At 36.1% G+C, this 13,762-nt stretch overlaps 1 protein-coding gene across 1 annotated transcript in view; it reads left to right on the top strand.

The window, feature by feature from the left end:
• Positions 1 to 3,087: 3,087 nt before the first annotated feature.
• The window catches only part of LOC128687141 (conserved oligomeric Golgi complex subunit 3-like), a gene marked incomplete at its 5' end in the record, with an annotated part of 164,123 nt that continues 153,448 nt past the window's right edge, over positions 3,088 to 13,762 (top strand). The window contains 2 exon segments of the mRNA XM_070092775.1: positions 3,088 to 3,249; positions 7,293 to 7,967. Of these exon segments, the coding sequence (XP_069948876.1) occupies positions 3,121 to 3,249; positions 7,293 to 7,967 (804 nt within the window).

Below are 13,762 nucleotides of genomic sequence, written 5' to 3'. Positions count from 1 at the left end.
TATTTATGAACACATCATCATGACTTTTACACATTATATTCAAAATAAATTGCTTTACAAACATATGATTAAATATTGGCAATACTCCTATCCATTTATCCTCACATGGTCAATCAGTGCAACAATTGTGGAAATTTTTCTTGCAACATCATAAATTATTTTTGTGGGGAGAAGAAGACATGTATTATATATTTAACACAATGTAAATATCCATTTACCTAGGTAGTAGGTTGGTAGACAACAACTGCCCAGGAAGGTATAGTGGAACCTCGGTTTTCGTTTGCCCTGGTTTTCGTTGAATTCGGTTTTTGACAACTTTTTGCGTCAAAATATTGTCCCAGTTTTCGTTCATCACCTCGGTTTTCGTCCACCGTACCGAATGTGTCCGTCTGCCCGCGGCCACACAGAGCATCCCACGCACGCATTCTAAGTCAATCTGGCTTTGTTTCTCATCGACTGAACATTACCCTGCGCATTCATACAAAACATTTTGTAATAATCCATTTTTTTTGTGCTTGTTTATTGAGTGCGACTGCTAAATAAGCCACTATGGGGCCAAAGAAAGTTCCGACTACCAGCTCTTTGATAAATCGAGAAATACGATAGAATTCAATGGTGGTAGCGATGGTAGTAGATGGTGGTAGTGGTTGTGATGGTGGTAGTTGTTGTCCTGGTGGTAGAGGGTGGTAGTGATGATGGTAGAGATAACCTCTCCCCCTCTCCCCTCCTTGCTGTCTTCCATACGCCAACAAGAGTCTTCAGTAAAAGTAAAAGTGATTTAAATGTTCATTTATCCAATTCATTAGTGCTTTATATATATTCCTCATTGTTTTCTGTATGTAAAACTATAGTTATTCTCTATAAAATGTATTTTTTGCCAATATTTTTGGGTGTCTGTAACGGATTAATTGGATTTACATTATGTATTTCTTATGGGTAATATTGTTTCAGTTTTCGTCAAATTCAATTTTTGTCGGACTCTTTGAAAGGAATTAAAGGTGAAAACTGAGGTTCCACTGTATTACCATCCTGTCAAGTGAGTGTAAAATGGAAACCTGTGATTGTTTTACATGATGGTAGGATTCCTGATGTCTTTTTTGTCTCATATACATGCAAGGTGTCAGGTATGTCCTGCCCCTTCTACTTACACTGCACTTGCATATATATATATACACACACACCCCTCTGGGTTTTCTTCAGTTTTCTTACTAGTTCTTGTTCTTGTTTATTTCCACATATCTCCATGGGAAAGTGGAACAAAATTCTTCTTCCGTAAGCCATGCATGTCGTATGAGGCAACTAAAATTCCAGGAGCAAGGGGCTAGTAACCCCTTCTGTATACATTACTGAAATTAAAAAGGAAAACATTTATTTTTCTTTTTGGGCCACCCTGCCTTGGCGGGATACGGCCGGATTGTTGAAAGAAGAAGAAATATCCATTTGGTATTGCTTCATCATTGGCCAGACTGCCTTTGACTTTGCCATTATTTATCCTGCAACACACAAATGTTGCAAACTGAGACGATGTTTGATATTTTCTTCTCTTGGCTGATTTTCATGAAACATGGTATTCATCTTAATTACATATACCCTGAGACTCACAACTCCCCCCATGGTTGTTTTACATCTTGTATCATTTGTTTGTGATTATTGCATATACATATGTACTCATTTTAGTAATGCCACTGGTAGTTTATTCCACTCATCCACAACTTCTCTGCTACACCAGTATTTTCTTATACTGTACTTTCCTAATCTAAATTTACACAATTTACTTCCATTATTGGGAGTCCTAACTTAATCAGACATTTTCAGCATTTTATTTATATGTATTGTCTTTATAATTTCTATTTTTCACTTGTACACTTCAGTCATATCCCCCTAATTCTACATCTTTCCAGACTGTAAATTCATTGCCTTCACCTGCTATCTTCATAGGAGAAGTTTCCTGTTCATTGCATTCTCTCAAATCTAGGCCCCAATTTACCGTTCACAGCTTATCTGAGTGAGCTGAGCTCATGCCGTAGAACTACGGGATGGACCCTCAAAGGGTTAATTGAGTTGTCTGGTGAATTAATCAAAGGGCTAGAGCAATGTTCCTTTGTGATACAACAAGAGTTAATGAATTTTTATTTGATACATGAAAAATTACATAGAGAAAGATAAAAATCAATGAAACAACTTCACTTGGATATAATATTTAAAAAAAAAAAAGTAAAAAAGAATGTGTCATAGCAGTAGGCCTTCATCTAAAAATCATATGGCTTTAACTTTAAGTACCTCAGATGTCCTCCTTGTAACATCACAAATCCATGATGAAATAGTCAGTTATGGAGCAGACAACCCTTAACTTTCAGACCTTTGTAAATATTTCTACAGTTCCAGTAAAATTCTAAAAGTTGCCACTTTAGGAATGGTAGTACTGCAACATTCTCTGTAAGTACAGTTGTTTAATTCATGTTGAGTGGTAAACCCATGTGGCTCATTCAGCCCAAGAAGCAGTGGAGGCTTGATCCTCTGTCTGCTGAGCATGAGACAGATGTGCTTCCTGTTTGTAATCACATAGTACAGCTTTTTTTCATGTTAGCTGTGGAAATAGCTGCACTCTCTCCACAATTCAAGAAAGCTGTATGACCAATGCAGACTTAGCCCATTAATAGACAAGCTATACAGGTTAAGAGAATGATAGGTATTTTTATGCATGTTTGTACTGTATGTATTTTGGAAACATTGGATATATATACATGTATATCAGCATTGGTGATTCATTAAGTTAATGATAAGTTGCATTGAATAAATATTACTCTTCTGTAGTAGCTATGAGATCATGATTAAGAGGTTATATAGGCATCAACACTTAAAGGAGACAACCATTTTGAAAAACACACTCTAATTAACCTTTATATACAGGAATGGTTCTTGTTTTGAGCAGAAAAAATATATTTCTTAATCTTCTTATCCTTATGGTAATTCATTAGCTCAATAGTATTATAAATTTGTTATATCTATTGAGAAATAGACTGAAAAATTACACACTGTATTGTAAATTTATATAGAATCTAATAAGCTTGCCCATTGATTTACCAGTTCCTGTCTTGGTTCGCTGAGGTGGAGAGAGATATGTGTGAAGAGCAAGATGGACCTTACCGAGACTATGTAAATCAGTTAGAAGCCCATCGTTCTGAATGTCACACACTCCTTTCGCAGCTTGATCATGCCCTTGATAACCTTCAGCATCTTTCATCCCAGGTAAAGTGTTCAGCATAACGTTGAATATTTTTATACATAGTACATACAATATAACATAAATTCTTAAAATAACTATAATTTCATTGATATTAATTTACTGTACTCTGTTAGTGCAACAAGTATTTTGCAACTTTATTTAGTATTTCAGGGGATTTCACACTTTCTATAGTGAAATATTTTAGAATCTTTCATAAATTAAAGATTAAAGATTCTTAATTTCAGCATGGTACGATATTTGTACTGGGATGGGTGACATTTAGGCATGCATGCAAAAAACTCCTAAGTATGCACAGCATTTCAGGCAAACTTAAGCCTATCTTAAGACTATAAGGCAATGACTAATTAATTGCTAATATATATGGTCTCTAAGTGGTTGTAGTAAATTTGGAAATTAAGGAATACAAGAGAATTGAATAATATTACATGCTCTATAGCATTTATCGTGTTTAATTGTTTTAAGGATTACAATTTGGCTTATGATTACAAGTAATGAGGATTCTAGCATGATGAGATATTTTGAACACATTCAGTATATTTAATGGTTGTGAGGATTACAAAGAATAAGAATACTGTATTGTTTTCTATATGCTTGTGGCAATGAGAATACGAATACTATATAGTCTGTTGTTGAGGTATGTTAGTGAAAGAAGGTGTTTTTTTATGGTAGTTTTGAAAATGCTGGCAGAGAGAGTGGTTCTGGAAATTTCTGACAGGGAGTTCCAGATCTTGGGTCCTTTTATGTGCATTGAGTTCTTACAAAGATTAAGCCGGACTTTCATGTTCAGTGTATTATGTCTATGGGTTCTGTTGCAACTATCAAGGAAGTGCTTCGGGTCAGGATTAATATTAGAATTTATTATTTTGTATAGTAAGTAGATTTAGGCCTTTGAAGAGTAGGGTGGGGGGATGTTGTCTGGTAGGGGTAGATTAGTGAGTACACAGTATAATGTGAATAGCACTGTTTGTGGTACATACTAGCATATCTTGGAGAGGCTGCCAACTGCTTTATACACTTTTTTTTGTAATGTGTTGGATATGGGTATTAAATTTCAAGTTGCTGTCAAAGTGCAGATCCAGAAATTTTCCCCTCATTATATTTAGCATTACAAGTATTTTTAATCAAAGTTTAGTTGGACATTACTTGTTTTGCTCCCAAACATAATGTAGAGTGTGAGTTTATTGGTAGTCATCCAGGTTAATATTTTTAGGAGCTCTTCATTAACAATGTTGTTGAGTGATGCTGGATTTTGGTGGGAGATGACAAAAGTTGTGTAGTTGGCAAAAAGAATAGATCTAAGTTGCTGCAGTACATTTGGAAGATTGTTGATGTATAAGAGGAAAAGCAGAGGGCCAGGGATGCTTTCCTGTGGAACTGCAACATCCAGAGGTCTTGTTAACCCTTTGACTGTTTTCGACGTATAAATACATCTTACGAGCCAATGTTTCTGACGTATATATACTCAATAATTCTAGTGGCTTCAAATCAAGCGGGAGAAAGCTGGTAGGCCCACATGTGAGAGAATGGGTCTGTGTGGTGAGTGTGCACCACATAAAAAAAATCCTGCAGCACACATTGCGTAATGAGAAAAAAAAACTCTGATCGTTTTTTTGGAATAAAACGCCGACTTTGAGGTGTATTTTCGTATAGTATTTATCGTTGTATTCACGTTTTCATGGTCTTAGGTGATAAAATGGAAAACATATTACAGAAATAGAGATGATTTTCATTACTTTGACGAAGAAAACGACCTTGAAACTGAGCTCAAAGTAGCGGAAATGTTCGATTTTTACCAATGTTCAGGAGTAAATAAATCACACCACACGTCCAATACACGTCAACTGGGGAGTCTGATATTCTTTCACTAGTGCACTGATATTATTTATACTATTTTTACAATAATGCAGTAGTCTGCATAACAGTAAATTTTGTATTTTTTTGTATGAATAAAAAATAAAAATAGAAAGCAATAATAATTTAAGAGGGGCCTAGAGATGTGACTAATGAACAGAGCATATGTTATTTTAGTGCCACGAATGTCTACCTTGTTTATTCTGGACCCTAATTTGAAATTGGCATCTTTTTTAGTTTGCGTGGAATTGGCCAAATTGCCAATTTCTGACCACCATATTGGGTAGTCCAAATTAGTAAATGGGAGGTTTCTTGTACTCAGCTGATAGATAAAATGGAGTTCTAAAGAAATAGCTATGAGTTTGGTCAACTGGAACAATGGAATTGGCTGAAAATAGGGCTCAAAGTCGGCGAAATCACCGATACGCATATGTCACCGAGACCGCTAACTTCGCGGGAGCATAATTCCATGAGTTTTCAACCAAATTTCGAACTTTTGATGTCATTACCATCGGGAAAAGATTCTCTATCATTTCATAAGATTTTTTTTTTTTTTTTTTTTTTTTTTTAAAAAATTTAGCGACATAGAATGACAGTTTCAGAAAGGGGCCTGAAACAGTCAAAGGGTTAAAGAGGTTGTATCTTTAATAGAGATGTTCATGTATTGCTGTCTGTTAGTAAGGTAAGACTTTATATATTCAAGTGCATGACCTTTGATACCATAATGATCAAGTTTGTGATACAGGATGCTGTGGTCTGCTGCATCAAAAGCTTTCCTTAGGTTGATAAAGAGTCCCAGTGGATATTCATTATTTTCAAGAACTGCATACAGTAGGTCTAGCATTTTTACAGTTGCTTTGTTTATGCTTTTGTTTTGCCTGAAGCCAAACTTTATGGATAAATGATAATTCTACAAAATGTGTGTAAATATTATCAGTATTACTGTATTTCTTCTTTCAACGCACCGGCCGCGTCCTGCCGAGGCAGGATTACTGTATTTATGTGCAGTATATTTTTTAAGAATTTTCTAAGCTAGAATTTTAATTGAAATTTTTTAACTTTTGGGAATTTTTAATTATTTATCAGTGTTTTCATATAACGATTGTGAACAGTTAAGTCAGTTAGGGTGTGTTTTAACTATGGTCCAAAAATACACCAAAAATTTCCAGGAAGGAAATTTGTTTTTCAACAAATTTGTATGAAATTTGCAGTATCTAAGTTTTGCAGCATTACCACTGTGTGCAAAAAAAAATTTAAGAAGTTAGGGTTATTAGTAAATGAGAAACAGGGTTCTTGGCCCCTGATTGCTTAAAGTTTCAAATGGACATTTCAAGAATTTTATGTATCTTTTGGGAACCCTTTGAAACTTATTGGTTGTTAATTTTTATAATTACGTATTACTATCATTATTTTAGGGTCATAATATACTGTATTGTAAATTCAGACTTTTTCAGGACTGAACATCATTGGCAGTTGGAGTATGCTTAGCCATGGACATGGTCTGAGAAGAATTACTAAAGATATCGAAAGGCACTAGGCAAAAAATAAATAAGGACTAAGATAACAATATTTGTTTAAGAGGTCGTGTAGTGTAGATGTAAACAAAGAAAAGAATTATTTTATTAGGTACCACTTTCTGTTTCACCCACTGCACTTAACCCTTAAACTGCCCAAACATAGATCTACGTTCACTCGTGTAATGCTCTGAACATAGATCTACTTTTTTTTTACATAAGAAAGCATGTAAAATCGAATGTAGATCTACGTTCAGAGCGCTACGCGAGTGAACATAGATCTACGTTTGGACAGTTTATGGGTGACCTAGGCCAGTTGATCAATTAGAATTATTTTTAATTATATCCATAACATTAGTTTTCATAATGCTGTCTTTCAATCATTTCTTTTCAATCATGTCTTTCAATCAGCTCCTCTCTCCTACATTTGTGTATTTCCAGAAATTGATCTCTGACCAACATTTAAATTGTTAAAATAATACTATTCAGGTATTATAATTTTTACTTGACCCATTGTTCTCTCATTAAGATCTTTGTCTAATTTTTAACTAGTTAAAATACTGCTTTTATGCAACTTATTTTTAATTAGTGAATTAAAAATTCACAGTAAACCTACTTTTATAGTTTAACAAGTTAAATTTTAACATTAAAAAATTATCAAATCTGATTTTCCCTTTCAGTATACAAGTGTGTCCAATAAGACAGGTGCCCTCCACACTGATTGTGAGCACTTGTTGGCAGAGCAGACACAACTCACCAACAAAGCTGACACCATTGAAAGTAAACTGACTTACTTTAAGGAGGTAGATAGAATCAGCCAGAAGCTCAACTCTCCAGCTTTTCAAGTAACAAGTGAAGGATTTATCCCATTGTTAGCCAAAATTGATGAATGTATTGGTTATATGAATTCAAACCAAACATTTCAAGAATCTTCTCTATATTTAGCAAAGTATAAGCATTGTTTGAGTAGGGCTCTTGGTATGGTAAAGTCGTATGTTACAAAATCTTTAGAAAATGCTACCCAGCAAGTTTTAAGTAAACCTGGAATAGAAAAACCTACAACTGATAATGCTGCTGTTCTTTATTATGGAAAATTTCGGACTAATGCCCCTAGGATCAAGTCGCTAATGGCAGAAATTGAAGACAGAGTTGAAAATAGCCCTGAGTACACAAATCTTCTTAGTGACTGCCACCAGTGTTACTTTGCTCAGCGACAAAGACTAATGGGACCTTGTGTTGCTGATGCAGTTTCTCAGTTATCACAGAAATATGAACGAGATTATTGCACGTTAGTGAGAAGCGGATGTGCCTTTCTCATCCATGTGTGTGAAGATGAACATGCACTTTTCCATCAGGTGAGGACATTGAAATGTGGTTGCTTCAGCTGCATGATGCATGCATTAAATGTCTATAATTTAAGAACTTTCGTTATTATGTAGATGTTTGTTTGCATTGACATTGATAATTAGGGAAGATATGTAAAAGAGGTAGTAGGTTGGTAGACAGTAACCACCCAGGGAGGTACTACTGTACTGCCAAGTAGGTGTAAAATGGAAGCCTGTATTTGTTTTACTTGATACTAGGATTGCTGGTGTCCTTTTTTCTGTCTCATAAACATGCAAGGTTTTAGGCATGTCTTGCTACTTCTACTTACACTTAGGTCACACTACACATACATGTACAAGCATATATATACATACCCCTCTGGGTTTTCTTCTATTTTCTTTCTAGTTCTTGTTCTTGTTTATTTCCTCTTATCTCCATGGGGAAGTGGAACAGAATTCTTCCTCCGTAGGCTATGTGTGTCGTAAGAGGCGACTAAAATGCCGGGAGCAAGGGGCTAGTAATCCCTTCTCCTGTATATATTACTAAATTTAAAAGGAGAAACTTTTGTTTTGTCTTTTGGGCCACCCAACCTCAGTGGGATACGGCTGGTGCGTTGAAAGAAAGAAGAAACATACAAGATTTCAGGTACTTCTTGCTACTTCTACTTACATTTATGTCACACTATACATGCATGTACCTCTTTATGCATACACACTCATCTGAATTTTTTTTGGTTTTATCTTAATAGCTCTTCTTCATATTACTTTTTCTTTCATACTCATGGGGAAGTGGAGTAAGAATCTGTCCTCTGTAAGCCATGTATTTTGTAAAAGTCAACTAAAATGATGGGAGCAATGGGCTAGTAATCCCTTTTCCCATATAGCTTACTAAAAAGAAGAAGAAGAAAACCGTGGAAGTGGGATGTTTGAATGTGCGTGGATGTAGTGCAAATGATAAGAAAGAGATGATTGTGGATGTTATGAATGTTATGGCTTTAAGTGAAGCACAGCTGAAGGGGCTAGGAGAGTTTCAGTGGGGAGAAATAAATGAGATTAGCTCAGAGGTTTCTAATAGAGTTAGAGCTAAGGAAGGAGTAGCAATAATCTTGAAGGATGAGTTAGGACAGGAAAAGAAGGAATGTAAATGTATAAATTCAAAGATTATGTTTAGTTCACAGATGAAGATATATCCAAAATTTATGAAATAGCCATTGATCTGAGATACCCGAGAAATGTAATTGATAAATCATTTAAAATTGCTAGAAATACTTTTTACAACCCAAAAAGGGACAACCAACCTTATTCAACTAAAAATATGTTGGTTCTCCCTTACCATGAAAACTTGGTTGATATGCCTTCTCTTCTTAAGACTTTTAATATTAAAGTTGTATTTAAAAATCTTGATGCAGTAAAAAAAACTTTTGATAAAGAATTCCCCCCCAAAATGCAGACGGATGTGTCTATAAGATTCCTTGTAAAATTTGCGATAAAGTTTATTACGGTCAAATTGGTAAAAATCTCGAACTTAGATTAAAACAACATAAATATAGCATTAGAACTGGACAAGATTCCAATGCTCTATTTATTCATGTGAGAGATTTTAGCCATCCAATTGATTTTCAAAAAGTTGAGAAAGTTGTATCAAGCAAGTCCATGGTTGACAGAAATATAATTGAATCTTGTTTCATAAAAAGCAGTTTTGAAAATAATATGAATATTTCCTTAGGTTTATGTAAATTAGACTCATTTATAATTAATAAAATTTGTTTAAAGTTTAATAATACATTGGACAAATAATAAACCTTATTTCTTGGGTAGAATATTTTGTTAGTGGGATGTGAGGACCAGTCTAGTTGGGCCAGCAGACCTACTGCAGTGTTCCTCTTTTCTTATGAGTCCAGTATTGTCGCGCGTCAGGTGTTTCTTTGTTGTGAGGGTTGACTGTGAGGTGTAGTCTAAGCCCTTTAATTGCCTTCCTTTGATGTATTACTTTCATATTTCCTTGACAATGTGAGCAGTCAAGAAAGCTCTTGGAATTTCACTACTCTTTCACAGTGGTTGTTTTGCATATTTTAAAATCACCTGTTTACTGTGATCTTATTTTGTGTGTGTGTGTTTGTGTGTGTTTTTGAAAAAAAAAAATTATACATACATATATATATATATTTTTTTTTTTTTTTTTTCAACAATTCGGCCGTCTCCCACCGAGGCAGGGTGACCCAAAAAAGAAAGAAAATCCCCAAAAAGAAAATACTTTCATCATCATTCAACACTTTCACCACACTCGCACATTATCACTGTTTTTGCAGAGGTGCTCAGAATACAACAGTCTAGAAGCATACACATATAAAGATACACAACATATCCCTCCAAACTGCCAATATCCCAAACCCCTCCTTTAAAGTGCAGGCATTGTACTTCCCATTTCCAGGACTCAAGTCCGACTATATGAAAATAACCGGTTTCCCTGAATCCCTTCACTAAATATTACCCTGCTCACACTCCAACAGATCGTCAGGTCCCAAGTACCATTCGTCTCCATTCACTCCTATCTAACATGCTCACGCACGCTTGCTGGAAGTCCAAGCCCCTTACCCACAAAACCTCCTTTACCCCCTCTCTCCAACCCTTTCGAGGACGACCCCTACCCCGCCTTCCTTCCCCTATAGATTTATATGCTTTCCATGTCATTCTACTTTGATCCATTCTCTCTAAATGACCAAACCACCTCAACAACCCCTCTTCTGCCCTCTGACTAATACTTTTATTAACTCCACACCTTCTCCTAATTTCCACACTCCGAATTTTCTGCATAATATTTACACCACACATTGCCCTTAAACAGGACATCTCCACTGCCTCCAACCGTCTCCTCGCTGCTGCATTTACCACCCAAGCTTCACACCCATATAAGAGTGTTGGTACTACTATACTTTCATACATTCCCTTCTTTGCCTCCATAGATAACGTTTTTTGACTCCACATATACCTCAACGCACCACTCACCTTTTTTCCCTCATCAATTCTATGATTAACCTCATCCTTCATAAATCCATCCGCCGACACGTCAACTCCCAAGTATCTGAAAACATTCACTTCTTCCATACTCCTCCTCCCCAATTTGATATCCAATTTTTCTTTATCTAAATCATTTGACACCCTCATCACCTTACTCTTTTCTATGTTCACTTTCAACTTTCTACCTTTACACACATTCCCAAACTCATCCACTAACCTTTGCAATTTTTCTTTAGAATCTCCCATAAGCACAGTATCATCAGCAAAAAGTAACTGTGTCAATTCCCATTTTGAATTTGATTCCCCATAATTTAATCCCACCCCTCTCCCAAACACCCTAGCATTTACTTCCTTAACAACCCCATCTATAAATATATTAAACAACCATGGTGACATTACACATCCCTGTCTAAGACCTACTTTTACCGGGAAATAGTCTCCCTCTCTTCTACACACCCTAACCTGAGCCTCACTATCTTCATAAAAACTCTTTACAGCATTTAATAACTTACCACCTATTCCATATACTTGCAACATCTGCCACATTGCTCCTCTATCCACTCTATCATATGCCTTTTCTAAATCCATAAATGCAATAAAAACTTCCCTACCTTTATCTAAATACTGTTCGCATATATGCTTCAATGTAAACACTTGATCTACACATCCCCTACCCACTCTGAAGCCTCCTTGCTCATCCGCAATCCTACATTCTGTCTTACCTCTAATTCTTTCAATTATAACCCTACCGTACACTTTTCCTGGTATACTCAGTAAGCTTATTCCTCTATAATTTTTACAGTCTCTTTTGTCCCCTTTCCCTTTATATAAAGGGACTATACATGCTCTCCGCCAATCCCTAGGTACCTTCCCCTCTTTCATACATTTATTAAACAAAAGTACCAACCACTCCAACACTATATCCCCCCCTGCTTTTAACATTTCTGTCATGATCCCATCAGTACCAGCTGCTTTACCCCCTTTCATTTTACGTAATGCCTCACGTACCTCCCCCACACTTACATTCTGCTCTTCTTCACTCCTAAAAGAGTGTATACCTCCCTGACCAGTGCATGAAATTACTGCCTCTGTTTCTTCCTTAACATTTAAAAGTTCCTCAAAATATTCTCGCCATCTACCTAATACCTCCATCTCCCAATCTACTAACTCCCCTACTTTGTTTTTAACTGACAAATCCATATTTTCCCTTGGCTTTCTTAACTTGTTTAACTCACTCCAAAATTGTTTCTTATTTTCATTAAAATTTCTTGACAGTGCCTCTCCCACTCTATCATCTGCTCTCCTTTTGCACTCTCTCACCACTCTCTTTACCTTTCTTTTACTCTCCATATATTCTGCTCTTCTTATAACACTTCTGCTTTGTAAAAACCTCTCATAAGCTACCTTTTTCTCTTTTATCACACCCTTTACTTCATCATTCCACCAATCACTCCTCTTTCCTCCTGCACCCACCCTCCTATAACCACAAACTTCTGCCCCACATTCTAATACTGCATTTTTAAAACTATTCCAACCCTCTTCAACCCCCCCATTACTCATCTTTGCACTATCCCACCTTTCTGCCAATAGTCGCTTATATCTCACCCGAACTTCCTCCTCCCTTAGTTTATACACTTTCACCTCCCTCTTACTTGTTGTTGCCACCTTCCTCTTTTCCCATCTACCTCTTACTCTAACTGTAGCTACAACTAAATAATGATCCGATATATCAGTTGCCCCTCTATAAACATGTACATCCTGGAGCCTACCCATCAACCTTTTATCCACCAATACATAATCTAATAAACTACTTTCATTGCGTGCTACATCATACCTTGTATATTTATTTATCCTCTTTTTCATAAAATATGTATTACTTATTACCAAATTTCTTTCTACACATAGCTCAATTAAAGGCTCCCCATTTACATTTACCCCTGGCACCCCAAATTTACCTACTACTCCTTCCATAACATTTTTACCCACTTTAGCATTGAAATCCCCAACCACCATTACTCTCACACTTGATTCAAAACTCCCCACGCATTCACTCAACATTTCCCAAAATCTCTCTCTCTCCTCTACACTTCTCTCTTCTCCAGGTGCATACACGCTTATTATAACCCACTTTTCACATCCAATCTTTATTTTACTCCACATAATCCTTGAATTAATACATTTATAGTCCCTCTTTTCCTGCCATAGCTTATCCTTCAACATTATTGCTACTCCTTCTTTAGCTCTAACTCTATTTGAAACCCCTGACCTAATCCCATTTATTCCTCTCCACTGAAACTCTCCCACCCCCTTCAGCTTTGTTTCACTTAAAGCCAGGACATCCAGCTTCTTCTCATTCATAACATCCACAATCATCTCTTTCTTATCATCTGCACAACATCCACGCACATTCAGACTTCCCACTTTGACAATTTTCTTCTTCTTATTCTTTTTAGTAATCTTTACAGGAAAAGGGGTTACTAGCCCATTGTTCCCGGCATTTTAGTTGACTTTTACAACACGCATGGCTTACGGAGGAAAGATTCTTATTCCACTTCCCCATGGATATAAAAGGAAAATTAATAAGACCAAGACCTATTAAGATAAAATCAAAGAAAACTCAGATGAGTGTGTATAAATAAATGTGTACATGTATGTGTAGTGTGACCTAAGTGTAAGTAGAAGTAGCAAGACATGCCTGTAATCTTGCATATTTATGAGACAGACAAAAGACATCAGCAATCCTACCATCATGTAAAACAATCACAGGCTTCGTTTTACACTCACTTGGCAGGACGGTAGTACCTCCC

The sequence above is a fragment of the Cherax quadricarinatus genome, chromosome 40 (genome assembly GCF_038502225.1).
Source record: "Cherax quadricarinatus isolate ZL_2023a chromosome 40, ASM3850222v1, whole genome shotgun sequence".
NCBI classification, from domain to species: domain Eukaryota; kingdom Metazoa; phylum Arthropoda; class Malacostraca; order Decapoda; family Parastacidae; genus Cherax; species Cherax quadricarinatus.
The sequence above is the reverse complement of the archived record's forward strand: the minus strand, read 5'-3'. Positions and strand labels throughout refer to the sequence as shown.